Source organism: Salvia splendens, chromosome 2, assembly GCF_004379255.2.
Source record: "Salvia splendens isolate huo1 chromosome 2, SspV2, whole genome shotgun sequence".
NCBI classification, from domain to species: Eukaryota; Viridiplantae; Streptophyta; class Magnoliopsida; order Lamiales; family Lamiaceae; genus Salvia; species Salvia splendens.
The window spans coordinates 28,324,951-28,345,140 of NC_056033.1; the positions used below are offsets into that span (position 1 = coordinate 28,324,951).

At 39.1% G+C, this 20,190-nt stretch overlaps 1 protein-coding gene across 2 annotated transcripts; it reads left to right on the top strand.

The window, feature by feature from the left end:
• The first annotated feature begins 9,698 nt into the window (after positions 1–9,698).
• LOC121792095 (importin-11-like) lies at positions 9,699–19,315 on the top strand. 2 transcript variants are annotated; one of them, XM_042189897.1, is made up of 24 exons: positions 9,699–10,095; positions 10,194–10,303; positions 10,671–10,743; positions 10,945–11,006; positions 11,132–11,273; positions 11,951–12,157; positions 12,342–12,408; positions 12,663–13,062; positions 13,379–13,526; positions 13,612–13,769; positions 14,993–15,092; positions 15,805–15,879; positions 15,955–16,089; positions 16,441–16,530; positions 16,715–16,891; positions 16,979–17,083; positions 17,168–17,326; positions 17,410–17,454; positions 17,542–17,763; positions 17,994–18,100; positions 18,186–18,242; positions 18,341–18,398; positions 18,469–18,714; positions 18,818–19,315. In XM_042189897.1, the coding sequence occupies exons 1-23, from the start codon at positions 9,955–9,957 to the stop codon at positions 18,628–18,630; spliced, it is 3,000 nt and encodes a 999-aa protein (XP_042045831.1). In that variant the 5' UTR covers positions 9,699–9,954; the 3' UTR covers positions 18,631–18,714; positions 18,818–19,315. The 2 variants fall into 2 exon arrangements, with proteins under 2 accessions (XP_042045831.1, XP_042045830.1); XM_042189896.1 differs by having other exon boundaries at positions 18,338–18,398; positions 18,818–19,280.
• The last annotated feature ends 875 nt before the right edge of the window (positions 19,316–20,190 follow it).

A 20,190-nucleotide genomic window follows, 5' to 3' on the forward strand; every position in this document is an offset into this window, starting at 1 on the left:
TGCTTGTGTTACCCGTTCTTGTGGTCCTATAACAAGTACAAACTGCAAAACAGATCCGAAGCTGCCACTTTTATTGGTTATAGCCCATCTCATAAAGGGTTCAAAGCCCTCCTTCCCACTGGAAAAGTTATTGTTACTCGAGATATTTTATTTGATGAATCATCTTTTCCATATTCTTCCATTGCTACTAATCCTCAATCCCCCTCTCTCACTCATTTTATACTTGTATCTTCTATTCCACAGCTCCCTATATCACAAAACTCCCCCGTCATTTCCAATTCCTGAAATTCTATACATCCTTCACTAACTCATTCCCTACCACAATCTCATATCTTTAGCACTCCACCAAACTCACATAGCCACCCTTCTGATCCTCCTTCATTACTTCCTAACCACACACCTTTCATCAATTCCGATCATGCTCCAGTAAATTTCACTAATGATCAAAATCATTCTCCTATTCCTATATCACCCATCGAAGCTTCACCACCTTCTAGTCAATCAATTTCTCTTGTCACAAATCAGCATCATATGATCACTCGTGCCAAACTAGGGATTTTTAAACCAAAAGCATACACTATCTCTCTAAACACCCTTCCCAGATCCATTTTGGCAGTTCTTCTCATTCCAGTTTGGAAAGAAGCAATGCTAGCAGAGTTTTTGGCCCTTCTCCGCAACAAGACATGGACTATTACTGTCATTCCTCCTGGCAAGAAGCTGATAGGTTGCACTTGGATTTTCAAGATAAAAAAACATGTGGATGGGTCCATTGCAAGACACAAAGCAAGGCTTATAGCTCAAGGTGATTTGGCTTTACAGAAACATTTAGCCCGCTTGTTAAACCTACAACCATCAGAATTATACTTAGTCTTTCCAATGGAAAGTCACCCACCTTGACGTGAACAATGCCCTCTTACATGGTGATTTATATATATATATATATATATATATATATATGTTTGTGTTAAAATGACAATACCTCTTAAAGTGACACTATGACACCATGTATCCAGTAATATTATAAACGCTACACAGCAATAATATAAACGCTAGACATCAATATATATATATATGAGGCAGCCTCTTGGTTATGAACAAGGCAATCCTCAATTGGTGTGCAAACTAAACAAAGCCATTTATGGGTTGAAACAAGCACCAAGGGCTTGGTTCTTCCCGTGCACACTGTTCTTCTTTCCATGGGTTTTTCTCAGTCTAAGGCTAATGCATCATTGTTCTATAAGATCCACAAGTCTGAGGTAACATATCTTCTCATCTATGTGGATGATATTTTGATAACTAGTTCTAATTCATTGGATATTTGGCATGTCATTGATTAATTAAGTGATCATTTCTCACTAAAAGATCTAGGGGAAGTGAAGCACTTTCTAGGTGTTGAGGTTGCTAAAACACAAGAAGGTCTTCACCTAAATCAGGCCACCTACATCAAAGAGCTGCTGAATAAGTTAAATATGCAAGAAGCCAAAGTAGTTGCTACACCAATGATCTCTAATTCTCAACTCAGTAAATCAGATGGAGATCCCATGGCCGATGGAAAGTTGTACAGGAGTACAGTTGGAGCGTTGCAATACGCGACAATCACAAGGCATGAAATCAGTTTCAGTGTGAATAAAGTTAGTCAGTTTATGTCTTGTCCTCTTGAGACTCATTGGAAGGCTGTAAAACGAATTCTTAGATATCTTGCTGGGACCTTGGACTATGGTTTGCATATCTAAGTTTCAAATACAACTATTACTGCCTTTTCAGATTCTGATTGGGCAGCCGATCTTGATGACAGAAAATCAGTGAGTGGTTATTGCTGTTACCTTGGGAAGAACTTGGTATCTTGGAAATCAAAGAAACAGTCCGTGGTTTTGAGATCAAGCACGGAAGCAGAATATCGCAGCTTGGCTCAAGTTGCGTGTGAAGTCACATGGATAAATTCACTCATGGAGGAGCTGAAGATAAAAAGAAAGGATGCTCCCACAATCTTGGTAGATAATCTGAGAGCTATAAAGTAAAGAATGCATCTAACCCTGTTCTTCATGCTAGGATGAAACATGTGGAAATCGACTTGCACTTCATCCGTGATAAGGTGGTCAAGAAAGAAGTGGACTTGCGGCATGTTCCCACCTTGGATCAAGTTGCGGATATCATGACTAAACCGCTTAGTCACCAATTCTTCACGAGACTCAGGAACAAACTTGGAGAGTGTCCCCTCTCCTCGCTTGAATTGAGGAGAAGTGTTAACATTGCAATCAAACAGCTTGATTCACAAGCTGATGGTGTGAATGGGATACATGATACTGCAATGAATAAAGTAAAGATCCTAGAATCCAAGAATGGTATGCCTCCAGTGCACACAAATCTTAGCTGGAAAGACATCCTTGTTGGTACTAGAGTGAAATAAAGGACCACAAACACAGTTGTTGAACAACACCTAAGAAGACAGAGAGTCGTTGCCTAGTTACTGTTACAACAGTTGTTTGTAGTGATCTTTGTTGTGTAGCTAACTAGGTCAAAACTCATTCAGTCTAGATGATTCCATTGCCTAGTATATAAGCCATGTAACAGCAGATGTAAACACAACTCAAAAATATTATCAATTCACTGCGTCTTCTTCGTGATAGTTTTCACTGTTTTCATCTTCACAAATATGAGTTTTCAGCTTTCCTTTTAATGATTCTTTCATTGACAAGCCCCTGAGCTTCATATTCTTCTCAAGTTTTCCTCGTTTCTGATTGAATCCTAGATCTGCTACTCTAATTGAAATTTATTCACCATGACCTTATGTGTCATCAGCAGGCTCTGTTGTTCTTGAATCTCAGCAGCTAATCGAGAGTTTTGTGGAGAGACACAGACAGGCTTTGGGTTGTGCTCTCTATAAATACGCTTGAGTTCATAAAGATTTTTAGCTATGATATTACAAGCAAAGCTTGTCAGAGCAAGGCGGGGGAGAAGGTGGAGGCGACGGTAAAAATATTAAAATTGTGGTGAAAATAGTAGGGCTAGTTTAGTTAATTCATAAAAATTGTGTGAGAAATAGTTAGAAAAAAGAAGAGAGAATAGATTAAAATTCAGAAATCCCTTATTCTAAAAAATTCGCATGCCACGATTTCATATTTTGAAAGACTTGCGAATTGAGTCCCTTTTTTCGAAATCTCTCATTTAATGATCTAGGAGCTAAAGTTTCTATACGTATATTAACTTGTATCCTAAAAAGTATAGTACTAAATACTATTTTATATTTAATTAGATTTATATTTCACATTAAATTTAATAACTTAAAAATATATGGAGTATACTTTATTATAAAGGGATGTAATCAAATGCAAACTCTAAATATTATATAAACTTCAAACTATGATCTGAACCGTTAGAAAATGTCAATAGATGACAAAATAATAGCAACAAAAATGTCAACACAATGTCAACGATTGATGTTGTGTTAACATTGTGTTGAAACTGTGTTGACATTTTTTGTTGCTATTACTTTATCATCTGTTGATATTTTTCAACGATCTAGATCATAATTTGGAGTTTGTACAATATTTAGAGTTTCCATTTTAACACTACGCTATGTATGGATATATTTATATATTATTGTGTACGGATTATGATCAATTGCTAACTAATTAGTTAAAATTAACCACTTTCTCTCTGCTTAAAATCATCTTAAAATTTTAAATTACGTAACTCTCTCGATTTAAATTATTTTTTCATAAAAATATATCAAATTAAAGGTATTTTCATATGTATTCTAACGAGATCTCAATTGCATATGTTCTGACGATGATCGGATGATGAAATTTTATAATTTTTATTTGACTAAAGTCTCAATTTGGTCCTTAACATATTGCGTTTTTTTTATTTTGGTCCAAAACATTATCTTTTGAATTATTCGGTCCCTCACATTTGAAATCGGATCACATTTGGTCCATTTTGGACGGTTCCATCAAATTTTTGACGGTTTTAATTACCGAGTCACAAATCCGTCACTAACTGGGAGAAACTGATCCGTCACAAATCTGTCACTAATTATCATTTTAGTCGATTTTGTGTAAGTTACATAAATTAGGAGGAAATTGAGGCATGGAAGTACTATTATTAGAATAATGATAATTAAATAGTAATATATTAACTAACTAAAATATAGAATATTAAGTGGTACCAAAAAGTAGTACTTCTACATTTTATTGTTGAAAATCGACGGACATGTATTTACATGTTTCTATATGTAGCCTAATAAAATTTGGCTCTTTTTCTATAAGTACACAATTACATACACTTTCATTTAATTATAAAGTCTTATAAAGTAAATACCTATATTTATATACTTTACAAATACTAATTTTATGCATGTGTACGTAGTGACGGATTAGTGACGAATTTGAGACGGATTAGTGACGTATCAGTTTCTCCCAGTTAGTAACGGATTTGTGACCCGGTAATTAAAACTGTCAAAAATATGACGGAACCGTCCAAAATTGACCAAATGTGATCCGATTTCAAATGTGAGGGATCGAATAATTCAAAAGATAATGTTTTGGACCAAAATCAGAAAAACGCAATATGTTAAGGACCAAATTAGGACTTTAGTCGTTTTATTTCAATGTTCGTATATCAACATAAGCAGATTTATATCAATAAATGCATCAAGCAATCTCAATGCATGTACAATATCAATTAAACTATGTTGATATTTTCTGGTACTTGTGTTGAGATTCTCATGTTGTTGATATTTGTCATACAATATGTTGATATAAAAAACTCATGAAAACTATTACTCCATCCGTCCCACAATAATTGTCACTTTTTTTTCCATTTCGGTCTGTCCCACAATAATTGTCACACTTCATTTTTACCATAAATGGTAAGTAGGTCTCACATTCCACTAACTCACTTCACTCACATTTTATTATAAAACTAATATAAAAAAGTGGGTCCCACATTCTACTAACTTTTTCAACCGATTTTTCTTTACATTTCTTAAATCGCGTGCCCACAATAAGAATGATAATTATTGTGGGACGGAGGGAGTATGTTAAAATAGATTGACTATTTTACCATTTTGTTGATATTTTATCTTCTATTTATTGAAATACGTGATCTTTACTCTTATCCACTCATTTTAAGATCTGATGGTGTATGATTGGTAATAGTTGTGAATTGGATACTAAATGCATTTAACATGGCCCTACACGGGTATCGTGATATATCTATATTTTGACATACTCTGTAAATTGTTATTATAACAAATTTCAGTCACTTGAGCATGGGCGAATGGAGTATATCAATATTTCAATATTTTCTACCCTAGATATATGTCTAAATTTTGATTGTTATAATATCATAATCTTTCTATTTTCAAAAAATAGAAACTCTCTCTGTTTTGGTCTATTTCTTAAGAATAAAAACTCTTTATTTTAAGAAACTTTCTCCTCTCTATGAGGTGCGAACATTTTCCACTAACACTTTTTTTCTTTCTATTTCCTTCTTACTTTATTAATTTTATATATAAAAAATTCGTGCACTTAGGGCATCCACTATAGGGGCGGCGTGCCGGCCGCCCCCAATCCGCCGCCGCCCCGCCGATCTATAGTGCATGGAGCGTCCGCCCCGAGGCGGACACCATTTTTGGGGCGGAAGGCCCTCCAGCGATAAGGGTGCGAGGACGCGCGGCCGCCCTCGGAAAAAAAATTTTAATTATTTTCAAAAATTGTATTATAAATACCACTCCTCCACCACCCATTTTACACCCTTTTCAAACACTCTCTATTAATTCACTCTCTACACTTTCACTCTCAAAAAATGCACGGTGGAGACGACGAATCACCCGACACTGATGAATCGGGATATGGCGGCTATCCTTCCCAGCCGTGGGGTTGGAGTCAAACTCCCCCTCAGTGGGGATCGAGTCCAACTCCTCCTCTATCTCAGTCGTGGAGGTCGAGTCCCACGCCCCAACCTTTTCAGATGAATTTGAGTCGCTCGGCGTTTGAAGATTACAGACCCAACCTAGACGCGCTTAACCATCCACGGCCAGAGACCCCTTTCCATTCCAGCCAATCTCCTTTCACCGATGCAGATTGAGACGCACTGGAGACGATGATGGGTCTGCTCAGTCCGGGCGTACCGGATACGCCGGCAGTAAACGTGGATACACCCGTTCCGACGAGAGTCTGCGGGTCCGGTGGGGCGAGTGGAAGTAGTGGCGGCGGGGGCGGCGGCCGAGGTGTAGCGGCGCCGGCAGTGGCGGTGGCGGCTCAGGCAGCGGCGCGGGTAGCGGCGTCGGCAGCGGCAGTGGCGGTGAGGGCAGCGGCGCCGGCAGCCGGCGGTGGACGGGACACGCACTACACCAAAGCGGAGTCCATTGCTGTGGCGCGGGCGTGGGATGCCGTCACATTGGACCCCATAGTGGGCACCGATCAGAACGATGGGAGCTTTTGGAAGCGCGTCCTGTTGGCATACAACGAGTTCAAACCTCGAGGCGCCAAAGCTCGTGATGGGGAACAGCTCCGCAAAAAGTGGTCTAGGATTCTGTATGCCACCAAGCGGTTCGCGGGCATATACGAGAACAACCTGCTCAGTGCTGAGAGTGGCCGAAGCGAAGCTGACGTGAAGGCGTTGTCTATGGCCCAATTCAACACGGAAGGCTGACCGAAGTTCACCATGTGGGAGGAGTATCTTGTTCTCGAGCACTGTCCGAAATTCAAGGCCATCTGTGCACAAGAGCGGGCAGGAGCTCCTGGGGCGAAGCGTACTAGGCACAACATAGCCGGGGACTACAGCAGCGGCAACGGCTCGCAATCATTCGACCTCAACGACGAGCAAACCGAAGAGCCCTCCGCTACACACTCTAGGCGCCCACGCCCTCCGAGACAACATGCCTCTATCCGAAGCGCTAGAGTGGCTGGAAGTTCCTCCCGCATATCGTCGGCCGCGTCTAGATCGCGCTTCCCGCAGTCCGCCCCTATACCGCAACCATGGCCCCTGGTCCCCACGAGGTCTTGAGGGAGAACCTAGATGTGCAGTTGATGAAACAACTGCAGGAAAACCGTCGTTTCTACGAGACCGCAACCGACCCGGTCATCAAGGGTATATACTGGAAACTCATAAGTCGGATCCAGTGCCGACTAGGCTTGTCTGATGAGGATTTGGCAGGGGCGGCCGGCGGCAGCGGGGGAGGCGGCGGAGAAGAGGAAGAGGAATCCGACTCCGCCACCGAGTAGACCGTGGAGGCGTGTTTATTTGTATTGTTTTTAAATGTTCGTTGTATAATTTTACCGTTTCCAATACAACGAATATTCGGTCTCAATTACCTCGTTTTCTAATTATTTACATTCCGATAATTTTAATTATAATTTATTTAAAATAAATGAAAAAAAATAAAATGAAAAGTGACTAAAAATTTTGGGGCTATTAGAAGTGTCCACCTTATAGCTGCGGACACTTTTTTTATGGACGCGGACAAATAAACTGGGGTTGTGGACAAAAAAGGGGCGGGGCTATTGGAAGTGTTTGCCTCATAGTGAGTGCCCTTATAAGCATGGTGTATTTTGATATTTTACTCAAATCAAAGCCCATGGACAGTTGGGGGCAATATAAAATATCAAGGTTTTTTGGGGGCAATTTATAAGGCCACCCGCAACGCATTACGCGGGTGGCTCCTGTCCCGTCCCTCCGTGACGAGACGGGGCGGGACGCGTTGCAGCATCCCATCCCGTCACCATTGCGCCGGAACCCCCGTCACGCCGAGACAGCCCGCGAGCTGTCTCGCCACGCGCTTGTGCGACGTGGCGCACTCCTGGGCGATGCGTGACGCCCACTAGCCGGCCCGCGAGTGGGTTTCGTCACGCTGAAGCAATAAATCAATTTTTTTAAAAAAAATTGAATAAAATTAAAAAAAAATTCAAAAACGGTAATATTACCGTTTTCGACCGTTTTCCTTTTTTTATTTTATTTTTTACTCTATAAATACTCATATTTCATCCTCATTTCACACACAAACACACATCTACTCCTCTCAAATCATCTCTCTTTCCACTCCAATTTTCATCTCAAATAATCTCTTTTATTCTTTCCCCAAATTTAATCGATCTAATGGATCCATATGAGCAAATGCGTCGAATAATGGAAGAATCACTTGAAGAAGATCGACGCCGGGAGGCGGAGGAAGCCGCGCCGCCCCAAAGACGCTCCCGGACTTACATTCATCATAACTGGGAGGAAGCCGCAACAAGGTTAGTCCGCGACTACTTCTCCGATAACCCGGTGTGGGGAGATAGCTACTTCCGTCGCCGTTTCCGCATGCGGCGACCGCTATTTCTCCACATCGCAAATACATTGGCAGCCCGGGAAGAGTTCTTTCAAGAAAGGTTCGACGCCGTCGGCCGTCCCAGCCACACGACGCTGTAGAAATGTACTACAGCAATCTGTCAGCTTGCGACTGGACAAACGGCGGATGTGTTCCACGAATACCTCCACATTGGAGGAAGCACTTGGAGAATGTGCTTGATCCAATTCTGCAAAGGCGTCCGGGCAGCCTTCACCGACGAATTTTTCCTGAAGCCAAGCACGACAGATTGCCAATTCCTGCTCCGCCTTCACGAAGAAGTGCACGGATTCCCCGGGATGCTTGGCAGCGTCGATTGCATGCACTGGCAATGGAAGAATTGCCCGGTGGCGTGGAGAGGGTAGTACACGAGCGGCCACAAAGGCACCCACCCCACCGTTATACTCGAGGCCGTCACCGACTACCGGCTATGGATCTGGCATGCGTACTTCGGGGTCCCCGGCTCGAACAACGACATAAACGTGCTCCACCAATCCGACCTCTTCGTCGAAGTTTTGGATGGTAAAGCGTCGGCCATCAACTTCACCGCTAACAACCGGCGCTATAAAATGGGATACTATCTTGCCGACGACATCTACCCGAAGTGGCCAACCTTCGTGAAGACGTGCACCAAGCCTGTGAACGCAAAGCAGACTCTTTTTGCGCAGAAGCAGGAGGCTGCTCGGAAGGATGTGGAGCGGGCGTTCGGGGTTCTCCAAGCGCGCTTCAATATTATCAAAGCCCCGTCTCGTACGTGGTTCATGGAGAGTATGGTCGACATCATGTACGTGCATAATCTTGCACAACATGATTGTTGCCGACGAAGGACCTGAGGCGGGAAATTGGTTCGACCCTGAAACCCCCAGAAGCTCTACCGCAAGTAGTCCGCCTTGCAGTGGAGTGCATCCGTCTATAAAAGAACGGTTGTCTATTCGGACAAGGACATGTGACTCTACCGCCCACGCTGAACTCCAAGATGATCTAATAGATCACATTTGGGCAAAATTTGGCGGAGGAAATTAAATTATGTATTTTTTATTTTTTTAGGATTTTTAATTATGTTTTGTTTTATTATTTTAAGAATGTAATGTTGTAATTTTATTTTATTTAATGAAATGTGTTTTTATTAATTGAATTTGTTGGAAATAAAAATAAAAAATGAAATTGAATGAATACTGATTTAAGGGACGGATAAGAGATTGAGGGTTACAGGTTACATCCCTTAGTTAAAAAATGGAGTAAAAAAGTACAGTGAATCCAATTTAAGGGACGGATAAGTGTCAGCGTTGCAAGCTAATTAAAAATCACTAAAGATATTTCAAAACGTGACGGTATGTATAAAATGGGCGAAGAGAAAGCGCTGACAATGATTACAGCTCACCTCCTTCCAGCTCGTAAACTTCAGCACCAGTTTTATTTAGCCCTTCCTCCGCCCCCACCACCGCCGGAAATTTCTCCTCCGTCGTCATCCGCTACCTCCGAATTTCAAATTATTGCGCGCTCGATTCTCCTGTTTCGCTGCTTTCACATTCTCCAGTCAACCGCTCGATCCAATTATACGCCTGACGCGAGAAGAGCTCCGTTTCCGAATACGTCTGCTCTAGATTCTACTAGGAACGGAAATGGCGCTAACCGTTTCGGACTTGCCGATGATATACGGACTGCTCGCGAATTCAGTGAGCAGCGACGTAAATGTGCTGAAGCCGGCGGAAGATGCTCTCGCGCAATTGGAGAGTAGGCCTGGCTTCTGCTCTTGTTTAATGGTATGTGAAGTGATTGTGGTTGTGTTTGTGTTTGCTTGTGTTTATTTGTGAGTGTGAAGCTGTTGGATTTGTTCGACAAGGGTTTTTATCATGCGCAGGAGGTGATAACCGCGACGGATTTAGCGTCACAGACCGACGTGAGATTGATGGCGTCAGTTTATTTTAAGAACAGCGTCAATCGGTATTGGAGGAACAGGCGGGACTCAACGTGAGTGATTTCATGCTGTTTTTTTGTTTCGTTCTCGTACATTAGGAACTGCCATTCATTTCACTGTAATTTGTCAATAATTAAGTGTGATTGTCAGCATTTAATTTTCAGCATCATAAGTTTGGCCAGGATTTTTCGATGTGAAATATGCCTCGCGACCCTGAGCTTCAAATCGAGTCATTCTTTAAGTGGAGATAGATGTGTTGTGTAACTAGAATGTGTGTTTAACATTCTTTAAGTATAGATAGATTTTGAGAGCATTTATCTTCACATTCATATGAATAATATAGCTTAGTAGTTACCTTTAAGCTGGTTGTTTGGTACCGGTGTTCTCTTCTAGAATCTGATTGTAGAAATGCCTTTGCAGGGGACTGGGCAATGAAGAGAAATTGCATTTACGGCAAAAGTTATTGTCACACTTGAGAGAAGAAAATCACCAGGTAATGCTTGCATGTACATCTATTAGTAGTCTCCCTGTTGCCTTATAGTCCACGTCAACTATCTATAATTCATCCCTGCTGAGCTGAGTGCTGCTGCATTTTACTTGTGTTGTGTCTATATCCATTGCCATCTATACGTTTTCTTTTATTTTTTTAGTTTTATCTTGATTATCATGGCTATAAAATGTGATTGTTTTGCAGATAGCTCATACTTTGGCAGTATTGATCTCAAAAATTGCTCGCATAGACTACCCAAAAGAATGGTGTGCTTCTCTGCTTCATCTATGTGGAAGAAGCTACTGAAAAATCTAGTCAAAGATTATCTGTGGCATCCTATACATTTCCATTTGTCAGTGGTTTACTTTTTTTCCTTTTTTTTTACTTACAGGCCAGACTTGCTTTCTGTGTTAGCACAACAGCTTCGGTCAGATGATACATTAACTTCACATAGAATATTCTTGATTCTTTTCCGGATTTTGAAGGAGTTGTCAACCAAACGTCTTACTTCCGACCAGAGGACCTTCTCTGAGGTGCATGTTATCATTTTTGTTTATTTTTCTTTGAAATTTCCCCCTATATGTTCGTAGTCGGTGATCCGTTTCACTATGCCTTTAATGTCCAATCTCGGGTTGAAGTCTCATGTTGAAAACATAAACATAACATGCCAGCAAAATGGTCTTTCCAGTTCGTGATTTAAGAATGTTGCGAGTCATTTATTTATTTATTTATTTATTCCATGTGACAGAAATGAGCTGTTAAATTTATTTATGTTTGTCTAATTTGTCATTCTGATTTTTGAGTATTATGGTTTTGGCATCAAGATTTGGAGTTGCTCGGATGTTGCTGTTAGTTCTATTGAGTCTACGACTTACGATTGGCTAATTAATCCCTTACCTGTATCCCGGTCAAGTACATGATCATTATTGCTATGGTTGTATGGATGGTCTGGGTATTTAGCTAAAATTTGTGATTCAAATCAAAACCACTATTTTGGTAACGGCTTCGTTTTTCTAGAATTAGATTGTATCATTTATTCTTTGTCATCATTGCGGACAAGAATGTTAAAGTTTTACTTAGTAGCTTTACTGAGCTTCTCTTGCATTTAGTTGATTTCATGTCCCTGTTGTGCTGTTGGCTCCATCTTTTATAATACTATAATAGAATTATTATTTTTTTACTTGACTTTTTATGCTTGCTCATTTGGCAGATAGCATCTCAATTCTTTGATTACAGCTGGAACCTTTGGCAGACTGACCTGCAGAAAATATTACCTGGTTTTTTGGTGCTAGCTCAAAATAATCCTGAGTCGCATCAGGATGATATGTACTTGATCTGTGAAAGATGGTTTCTATGTTCAAAGATCATACGTCAACTTATAGTTTCTGGTTTCCAAAGTGATGCAAAGTCTTTACAGGTGAAGCTGCTGCTTCTTTTTATTTAATCCCCTCTCCTGTCCTTCTTTCTTTTAGGTTGTCTTTTCCTTGAGCATATATTGCTGCATTTCACTCCTTGATCATCTGCATTTCTGCATCCCTTTCCTTTTCACTCTGATGTTTGTCATGAATTTGGGGGTATAGACTTAATTGTATTGCCTTTAGGAGGTACAACCTGTCAAGAAGGTCTGCCCAATTATGCTGAATGCCATCCAGTCATTCTTGCCATACTGTAAGATTTCTCTCATTTCCTTCAGTTTTTGGTTCTGTAGTTTACCCTAACATCTTTTTTCCCCTTATGTGCTGTACCTTTTTCATATGAACTGATCATTGTTATCATCATTGTTATCTTCGACTGTGGAGTGTGGTCACACATGTTTTGTCTATTTTACCTTGAAGGGAATTCATTGTGGGCTTTGACCTAACTTGTTATTGCTACAAAGTTATCTGGTTTGTGAACTTACTTTTGCTATGAAATTTTTGCAGATTCTTCCTTTCAAGAGAAACATCCAAAATTTTTGGATTTCCTGAAGAAATCATGTACCAAATTGATGAAGATTTTAATAGCATTTCAGCAACGGCATCCTTACTCATTTGGTGACCAAAATGTCATTGGGCCTGTTGTTGATTTCTGCTTGAATAAGATAACAAATCCTGAGCCAGATGTACTGTCATTTGAAAAATTCTTGATCCAGTGTATGGTGATGATGAAGTCTGTCCTAGAATGTAAAGAATACAAGCCATTCTTGACTGGTCGTGTTAAGGATGACAACCGGGTCTCACTTCAGGATGTGAAGAAAAATGTATCAAGTGTAGTTGCTGGCTTCTTAGCTTCTCTGCTGCCTAGTGAGCGAGTGGTGCTACTTTGTAACATATTGATACGGAGGTAAGTCTTGATTATCTGGACTCTGTTTAGTTTATCCTGACTATATTGATGTAGATGAGTATAAGAGTGTCTCCAAAAATAGAAAGGCAGCAATGAGGTACATAAAAATTGCATTCTTAAATATTAAAATTGAAATCTACGTTTTCAATTTTAATATTTTCACAAAATAACTGGTTGTCATAGGCCTTATGGCATTGCTATGTTTTAGTACGAGAATAGGGAACATATTTCTCTGTCCCTTGTCTCCTACTTTTTCCACCTTTACCTACTGATCCTTTTTTGTATTCCTCTGATCACTGCTATTTCTTTTAAGCAGGTATTTTGTTTTAACAGCTTCAGATGTGGAAGAATGGTACCATAATCCCGAGTCATTTTATCATGAGCAGGACTCTATTTTGTGGTCAGAGAGATTAAGGCCATGTGCTGAAGCATTGTACATAGTCTTGTTTGAGAATAACAGCCAAGTAGGTCTTTTGGATGTAAATCTTGACTCATCTCTGATAGCATTGTCTGTAATTGACTGTGTCTGGTTGATATCTGTTGTTGAAGTTGCTAGGTCCAGTTGTGGTTTCAATTCTTCAGGAGGCAATGAATGGATGTCCTTCTGTCGGTGAAATAAATCCACAGTTGCTTCTCAAGGATGCTGCTTATGGTGCAGCAGCATATGTCTATTATGAACTCTCAAATTATCTGAGCTTTAAAGACTGGTAAGCCCTAACTCTCTTTGTCAGCAAGAATGTGAGCCCTTTGTCATTTAAAATGATAATTATAATCCAATTGAAACCTGGTGATTTGATATGATCCCAATCACAAAAAATAAAATTAAAAGACTAGTCTTCCTGTTCGTTGTTCTGTTATTCCTTGACACTGGAAACCTCAGTGATTATTTGATGTGATCCCAGTTGCAAATAATAAGGTGTGGGTCCAGGAAAGCTCTTAACGGAGACTTTTGCCAGTTTTAATTGCTATTAAGAGATGACAGTTACAGTGTGCTAGCTGAACTCAGTTGAAATTGGTTTCTGTTTTACCTATTTCTCAATATTGATTTGAATCATTTGATATAAGTGGAATACGGTCTACTTTGGTTTTTGACACAGCCTGTCTTATTCATGTGTATAATTTGCTAATGTGCCTAGACCTAGTTGACAAAACATGTTGTTCTAGTTGCCTACCTGTATGATGCAGGGCCTGCTATTACCTCTTTATTTCATCTTTGTTTCTTTGCTTAGTGTCTTGGATATTCGGAACATAATCTAATAAGCATATAAGCTAGGGAGCCTAACTTAACCCAAAACCATGGTCAGAGGTAAAGGGTTGACTCCCACTTATATGCCATTCTACACTTTTATGTGGAACCGATGTGTGATCGGTATCAATCCACCACCCTTCAAACCGGACGTCTACGGACGGCACACGCTGGGTGAAAAACCCAAATACAAGGCCCACCACCCATTTGCTGCCTATTGGGCCCAGATCTTCAGTGGCACCCTACTGGTATATCTATGTCTGTCGGAGAGCTGCAAGACCACCCTGGATCGGCAAAGCAAAGCAAATTGATAAGCGTATAATCTAGCTAGCCCCTTTCCATAGGCTGTCTGTAACTCCGGGTGCATGCTCACTGCACCAAATTGATAAGTATATAAGCTTGATAGCCCTAATTTACCAAAACCATGGTCAAAGGTAAAGGTTGACTCCCACTTGTATGTCATTCCACACTTTCACCTGTAACCGATGTGGGATTCATATGATAAGCATATAAGCTAGCGAGCCTAATCAAAGCCATAGTCAGCGGTAAAGGCTTTACTCCCTCTTATATGTTATTTCACACATGTCGAATCGATGTGGGATCTGTATCATAATCTTTATTCCTAGACCTCTGTTTTACTTTGTGGCGAGTTTATCTTGGATATTCTCTGACGCTCTTATGCAGGTTCAATGGCGCGCTATCTTTTGAACTCACAAATGATAATCCAAACATGCGGATCACCCATAGGAAAGTTGCATTGATCCTGGGGCAGTGGGTCTCCGAGGTAAATTACTTACTCCCAAGCTGCGTTGCATAACCATTGTTACATTATTTTATACTCTTACAATTCGTATCTGTATTACTGTATTTTATTGATCTCTTATTGTTCATCTAACCACAACATGCTCGATCCTAAGTATTCATAGGTACAAAGTAGTGATATCAGAAGACAAATGATTGCAGATCTGATATTCTGTTTTATCAATTTATTTTCAGCTTGCTGTCTTGGTTCCTTATGAATATAGCTAATGTTGAGCACTACTGTAACATATGTCAAATTTGGTATATGGTGGCATTGAGAGTTAGTGCCTTCTAAGAGTGACTGTGATCTCAGGTCAAACTGTCAAAGTTCAAATCATATCTAGTTATGAGTTCATGTGATGCTATATAAAGAATGGATATTGAAATGCAACTCCTTAAGTGTTGTTGTTTGTTAAAGAAGTTAGATTGAACAATGTTTAATTTAGATTGGTGGGAAGAGGGATATGTGATAAAGCTCCCATGATAAGGCACTGCTGGCAGGAGTCTTCTTAGGCTGGAACTTTTATGATTGGTTTCGTGATTGGTGAGCTAACTGACTGAAGTGTTGAGGCTTTGGTTGGGCAGGAGTATTTTTGTATCTTATGGAGTGAAGTGTTGTTTGTTTCATTTTGTGATGCACTCCTTTTAGTGTAGCTAGTTCTTGACATTTGTCCCTTGTTTCTTTTCCTGTACAGATTAAGGATGATACCAGACGACCAGTATATTGTGCTTTAATAAAATTGCTCCAGGAGGAAGACTTGTGTGTCAGGGTATGATGCGTATATCTGTAACTGGCTTGTGAGTGAGCTACCCTTGTTTTTTTAACATTTGACCTGTTGTATCAGCTGTCTGCATCACGATCTCTGTATTTCCATATTGAAGATGCAAATTTCTCAGAGCAGGACTTCTCAGATCTTCTTCCAGTATGTTGGGATTCATGTTTTAAACTGGTGGAAGATGTCCACGAGTTTGACTCAAAAGTAAGTGATGGGCTCTTATTTACCAATTTTCTACCCCGTGATGAATGAAATCCTTGATTGGGCTTCCTCTTCTCATACTTGTCAAACTATGAAAACCAAGCAACCACTAATTTCTTCATTAAGTCCTATCCTTTCTGTTCTTTATTTGCAGTTATTATCATCTGATTGTCTTTCAATTGCTTTCCTTTTTAAGTATGACTATATCACCCTGTTAAGTTTCAACTCTTCTGTTATCACACTTCCAAACATCAGCACTTTTATTTCTTTTTTAATATATATAAAAAGAATTTGCTCATTGTAGGTTGACTGCAATAGTTGTTTATTAAATTCTTATTTAAATCTTATGTCCAGGTTCAAGTATTAAATACAATTTCTTCTCTCATTGGACGCATCACTGAAATTAGTCCTTACGCACACAAGTTGGTGCAGTTTTTCCAGAAGGTACATTACTTGTTTATTTTTTCCTGTAGGCATAATCAGTAAATAAAGGTTCTAAAGTTAGTGTATTATATAAATCATTAACTTGAAATATATGATGTTAGACATTAGAAGATAGCTCTGTACATATTCCTGATTTGCCTAACAAGTTATATTCTTTAGATTGATTGTCTTCTTATCTTCTTAGGCTTGGGAAGAATCTTCTGGTGTAAGCCTTCTGCAGATTCAGCTTCTCACAGCCCTAAAGAACTTTGTAGCTTCACTAGGTTCTCAGTCATCCATCTGTTACAACGTGTTGATGCCCATATTACAGAGTGTGCTTAATGCTAATAGCCCAGATGAACTTCTGGAAGACAGCATGCTGGTCAGTAGTTCAATAAGCACGAATCAAGTTTCCCAATAACCCTCTAGAATTCAAAATCATTATTTCTTGTGTATCCTTGTCATACAGTTATGGGAGTCTACTCTTACCCATGCCACCACAATGGTGCCTCATCTTTTGAGCTTCTTCCCATGTTTGGTGGAAATCTTGGATAGGAGTTTTGACTATTTAAAGGTACAGATAAAATCTCTTTTTGGTGGCTGTGTATTCTCTTGCATTGCCAAAATACAGTGGTTTTATTTCAAACTTTACTTATAGGTGTCTGCCAGCATTATTGAAGGCTACATAGTTCTTGGCGGTCTAGAGTTCCTCAATATGCATGCACAGACACTAGCAAAATTGCTGGATCTGGTTATTGGCAATGTCAATGATAGAGGGCTGCTTTCAATTCTTCCCCTCGTGGATGTTTTAGTTCAGGTATGTCTCCAGCTTTGATGCTGCAACAGCAGAGCTTCATTTGAGAAAGAAATATAATGTTCACTTGACTACTTTTAATGCAGTGTTTTCCTGCTGAAGTGCCTCAATTACTCAGCACCAGTGTGCAGGTATTTCTCTCTATCGTTACAGCACTGTACAGTTTCATTTAAGGTTTATTTATGAGTTTTTATATGATCTACTGCTGTATTTTCTAGAAACTAATTGTCATATGCCTGAGTGGGGGAGATGATCATGATCCTTCAAAGACAGCAGTGAAAACGTCATCAGCTGCCATACTTGCAATGATTTTGGTCATGAATACTAATTATCTTGCGCAACTCACATCAGATCCGTCATTGTTAGCACATCTTCAAAAAGCAGGGTTCTCAAATGAAGAAAGCATACTTCTTTGCCTGGTTGATGTATGGCTTGACAAGGTCAGCAAGAGGTTTATATAATAAGTTTGATCTTTTCTTTCTTAACCTGAGAAAACTATCAATGTTTTCACTAAAGTTACAAGTGTATTTTCTGTCTCTCCTTGTCGGTCTCTTGTCAAGCCTGGGTAGCATGGTCTCTCAATCATGCTACTCTGACTAATCGAAGTTTGTGTCGGACATGGCTCAACCTTTTGTCTTAATTAAAGCTTGTTCATTGTCTGGTGTCATAGGTCGACAATGTCATTTCCACGCAAAGAAAGACATTTGCCCTAGCCCTTTCTATAATTCTAACGTTGAGAATGTCTCAAGTTCTTGATAAACTTGAGCAGATCCTTAGGTAATTTTCACCACTCGATGTTTGATTTATCTCTCCCAATATCTGTTTTCATCCCATTTTCCTGTATATTTTTTCTTTGTAATAGTGTATGCACGAGTGTTATATTGGGTGGTACTGAGGAGTTTACAGAAGAGGAATCAAGGTGGGTAATCTACTCGTTCTCCTTGGTTGATTTGCTGAAATGTCCTCATTTAATGACTTTGTTATTTTGGCAATGATATCATTGTGTGATAATAGTAGTGACAATATGCATTCTAGCAAGATGGAGGTCCCTAGCAAAGAATTACGGAGGAGACAGGTACTTTTTAGAATTTTAATGGAAGCTTCGCAATCATGCCATATAAATGACCTAATCTTCCCATTTCCAGATCAAGTTCTCGAACCCCATTAACCAAATTCTGCTGGAGAATTCACTCAAGGACAATCTCCAGACATGCTCAGCCCTCCATGGAGAATTGTTTAATGCAGCTATGTCTAAAATCCATCCTTCCTCATTCGCTCAACTGAAACGCGCATTAAATATGCCATAAACTAGGTGTGGCTTTCCAAGAAGCAGTGGAGATGCAATTTTGTGATCTTTATGGTTCCATTATATTCCTGGGAATCTTTGAAAGGTTAACATACATCCTGTCAACCATAAGATAAACTTGCATCGGAAATCACCATTCATATATACAAATCTCACTCGATTACTGAAATTAGTATCTCTTTTGACAGGTGAAATTGAATATTCTTTGGGTTTGTGAAGGGGTGGTGACGAATTCTTCTGGTTTCGGTATCGGTCTTGATCTCGTTCCAATTTGTTTCATCTCTGCAAGTTGGAAGTGAATCGCGGTTTATCATATACAAGCACACTGTAAATAGTGTGATATCCCTTCATGTCATGGTTTTTGGGGACATAAGGGTGAGAGTTTGAGGTCATTATGCAGTCAGGTTTCTTCCATGCTTCCGAAACTGAGCAATTTGTGTGCAATTTTTACTCCAAACTGTCCCCATTTCCAGGGTTGGGTTGGTGGCGTAACATATTTGTGACAATATATGAAATTTTGTGAGGCTTGGCTTGTGTAATTCTACTCAACGCTGCGTCTCATCATCCGATGCCATATTTATGGAATTGTTTTCAGTATTAGTTGAGATATTCATTCTCAACTAATAATATTTCAATCACTTTTTATTTCTATCTTTTATCTAGGCAAAAAAGTCTAGAAGGCTTTATACATTATTTTATTAAGTCTTACTCCCTCCCGTTTCATAGTAATAGAGTCATTTTACCATTTTGATATGTTCCATAGTAATAGAGTCATTTCCTTTTTTTAATAAAAGTCAACACATTTTTCCCCACTCACTTTACTCTTTCTTACTTTATTCTCTCTTCATCTTTCTACCTTTTTCATATTCCACTTTATTTTCCCTTTACTTAACTCACCTAACACAATTTTCTTAATCTTTGTGCCGAAAAGAAACGCATCTATTATTATGGAACGGAGGGGTACAATTTTTTAGCTTCATTAGTTTCTTATATTAATACATTTCCTTTCATTAGGTCATTGTATAGTTTTTTGTTTATTAGGTCATTATACTAATACATTTTAATATTTAAGAGGCCCTTTTGGTTGAATAAATATTTATTTATAGATTTCACAATTTAATCAACTTTTCTTAGGTTAATTAGATTTATTTTTTTTCTTTTATTTATAGTGAAACTAATTCAGTTGCAATATCAATTCAAAAATTATTGAAAAATGATAAATTTATAGATTAATAACAGATAATATTAATAATTTTTTTATTTGCCAATGATTTTGGAGTCAATATTGCAATTGAATTATTTCTAAAATAAATATGAGAAAAAAAAGAATTTTTTTTTATTAAAGTTAATTAAATTTTGAAGGCCATTAAAACATATTAAATCAAAATATGTTAGTATAAGGATCTAATGAAATAAAAAAAATTATAAAATAATCTAATGAAATAACATAAACTGTCACAAGGATCTAATAAACTAAAAATTTATACAAAGGCCTAACAAAACAAATTATACAAGTACAAATTTTCCTACTTTACTAGTTGTGCACTACAAACTCATGTCA

Bases quoted from the DNA above. Each gene is read 5' to 3' on its own strand.
- LOC121792095 (XM_042189896.1), top strand. From the start codon at position 9,955: ATGGCGCTAACCGTTTCGGACTTGCCGATGATATACGGACTGCTCGCG. The intron at 13,527-13,611 runs GTAGGTCTTTTG...CTGTTGTTGAAG, and splicing joins TGTTTGAGAATAACAGCCAA to TTGCTAGGTCCAGTTGTGGT. The intron at 16,892-16,978 runs GTCAGTAGTTCA...CTTGTCATACAG, and splicing joins TTCTGGAAGACAGCATGCTG to TTATGGGAGTCTACTCTTAC.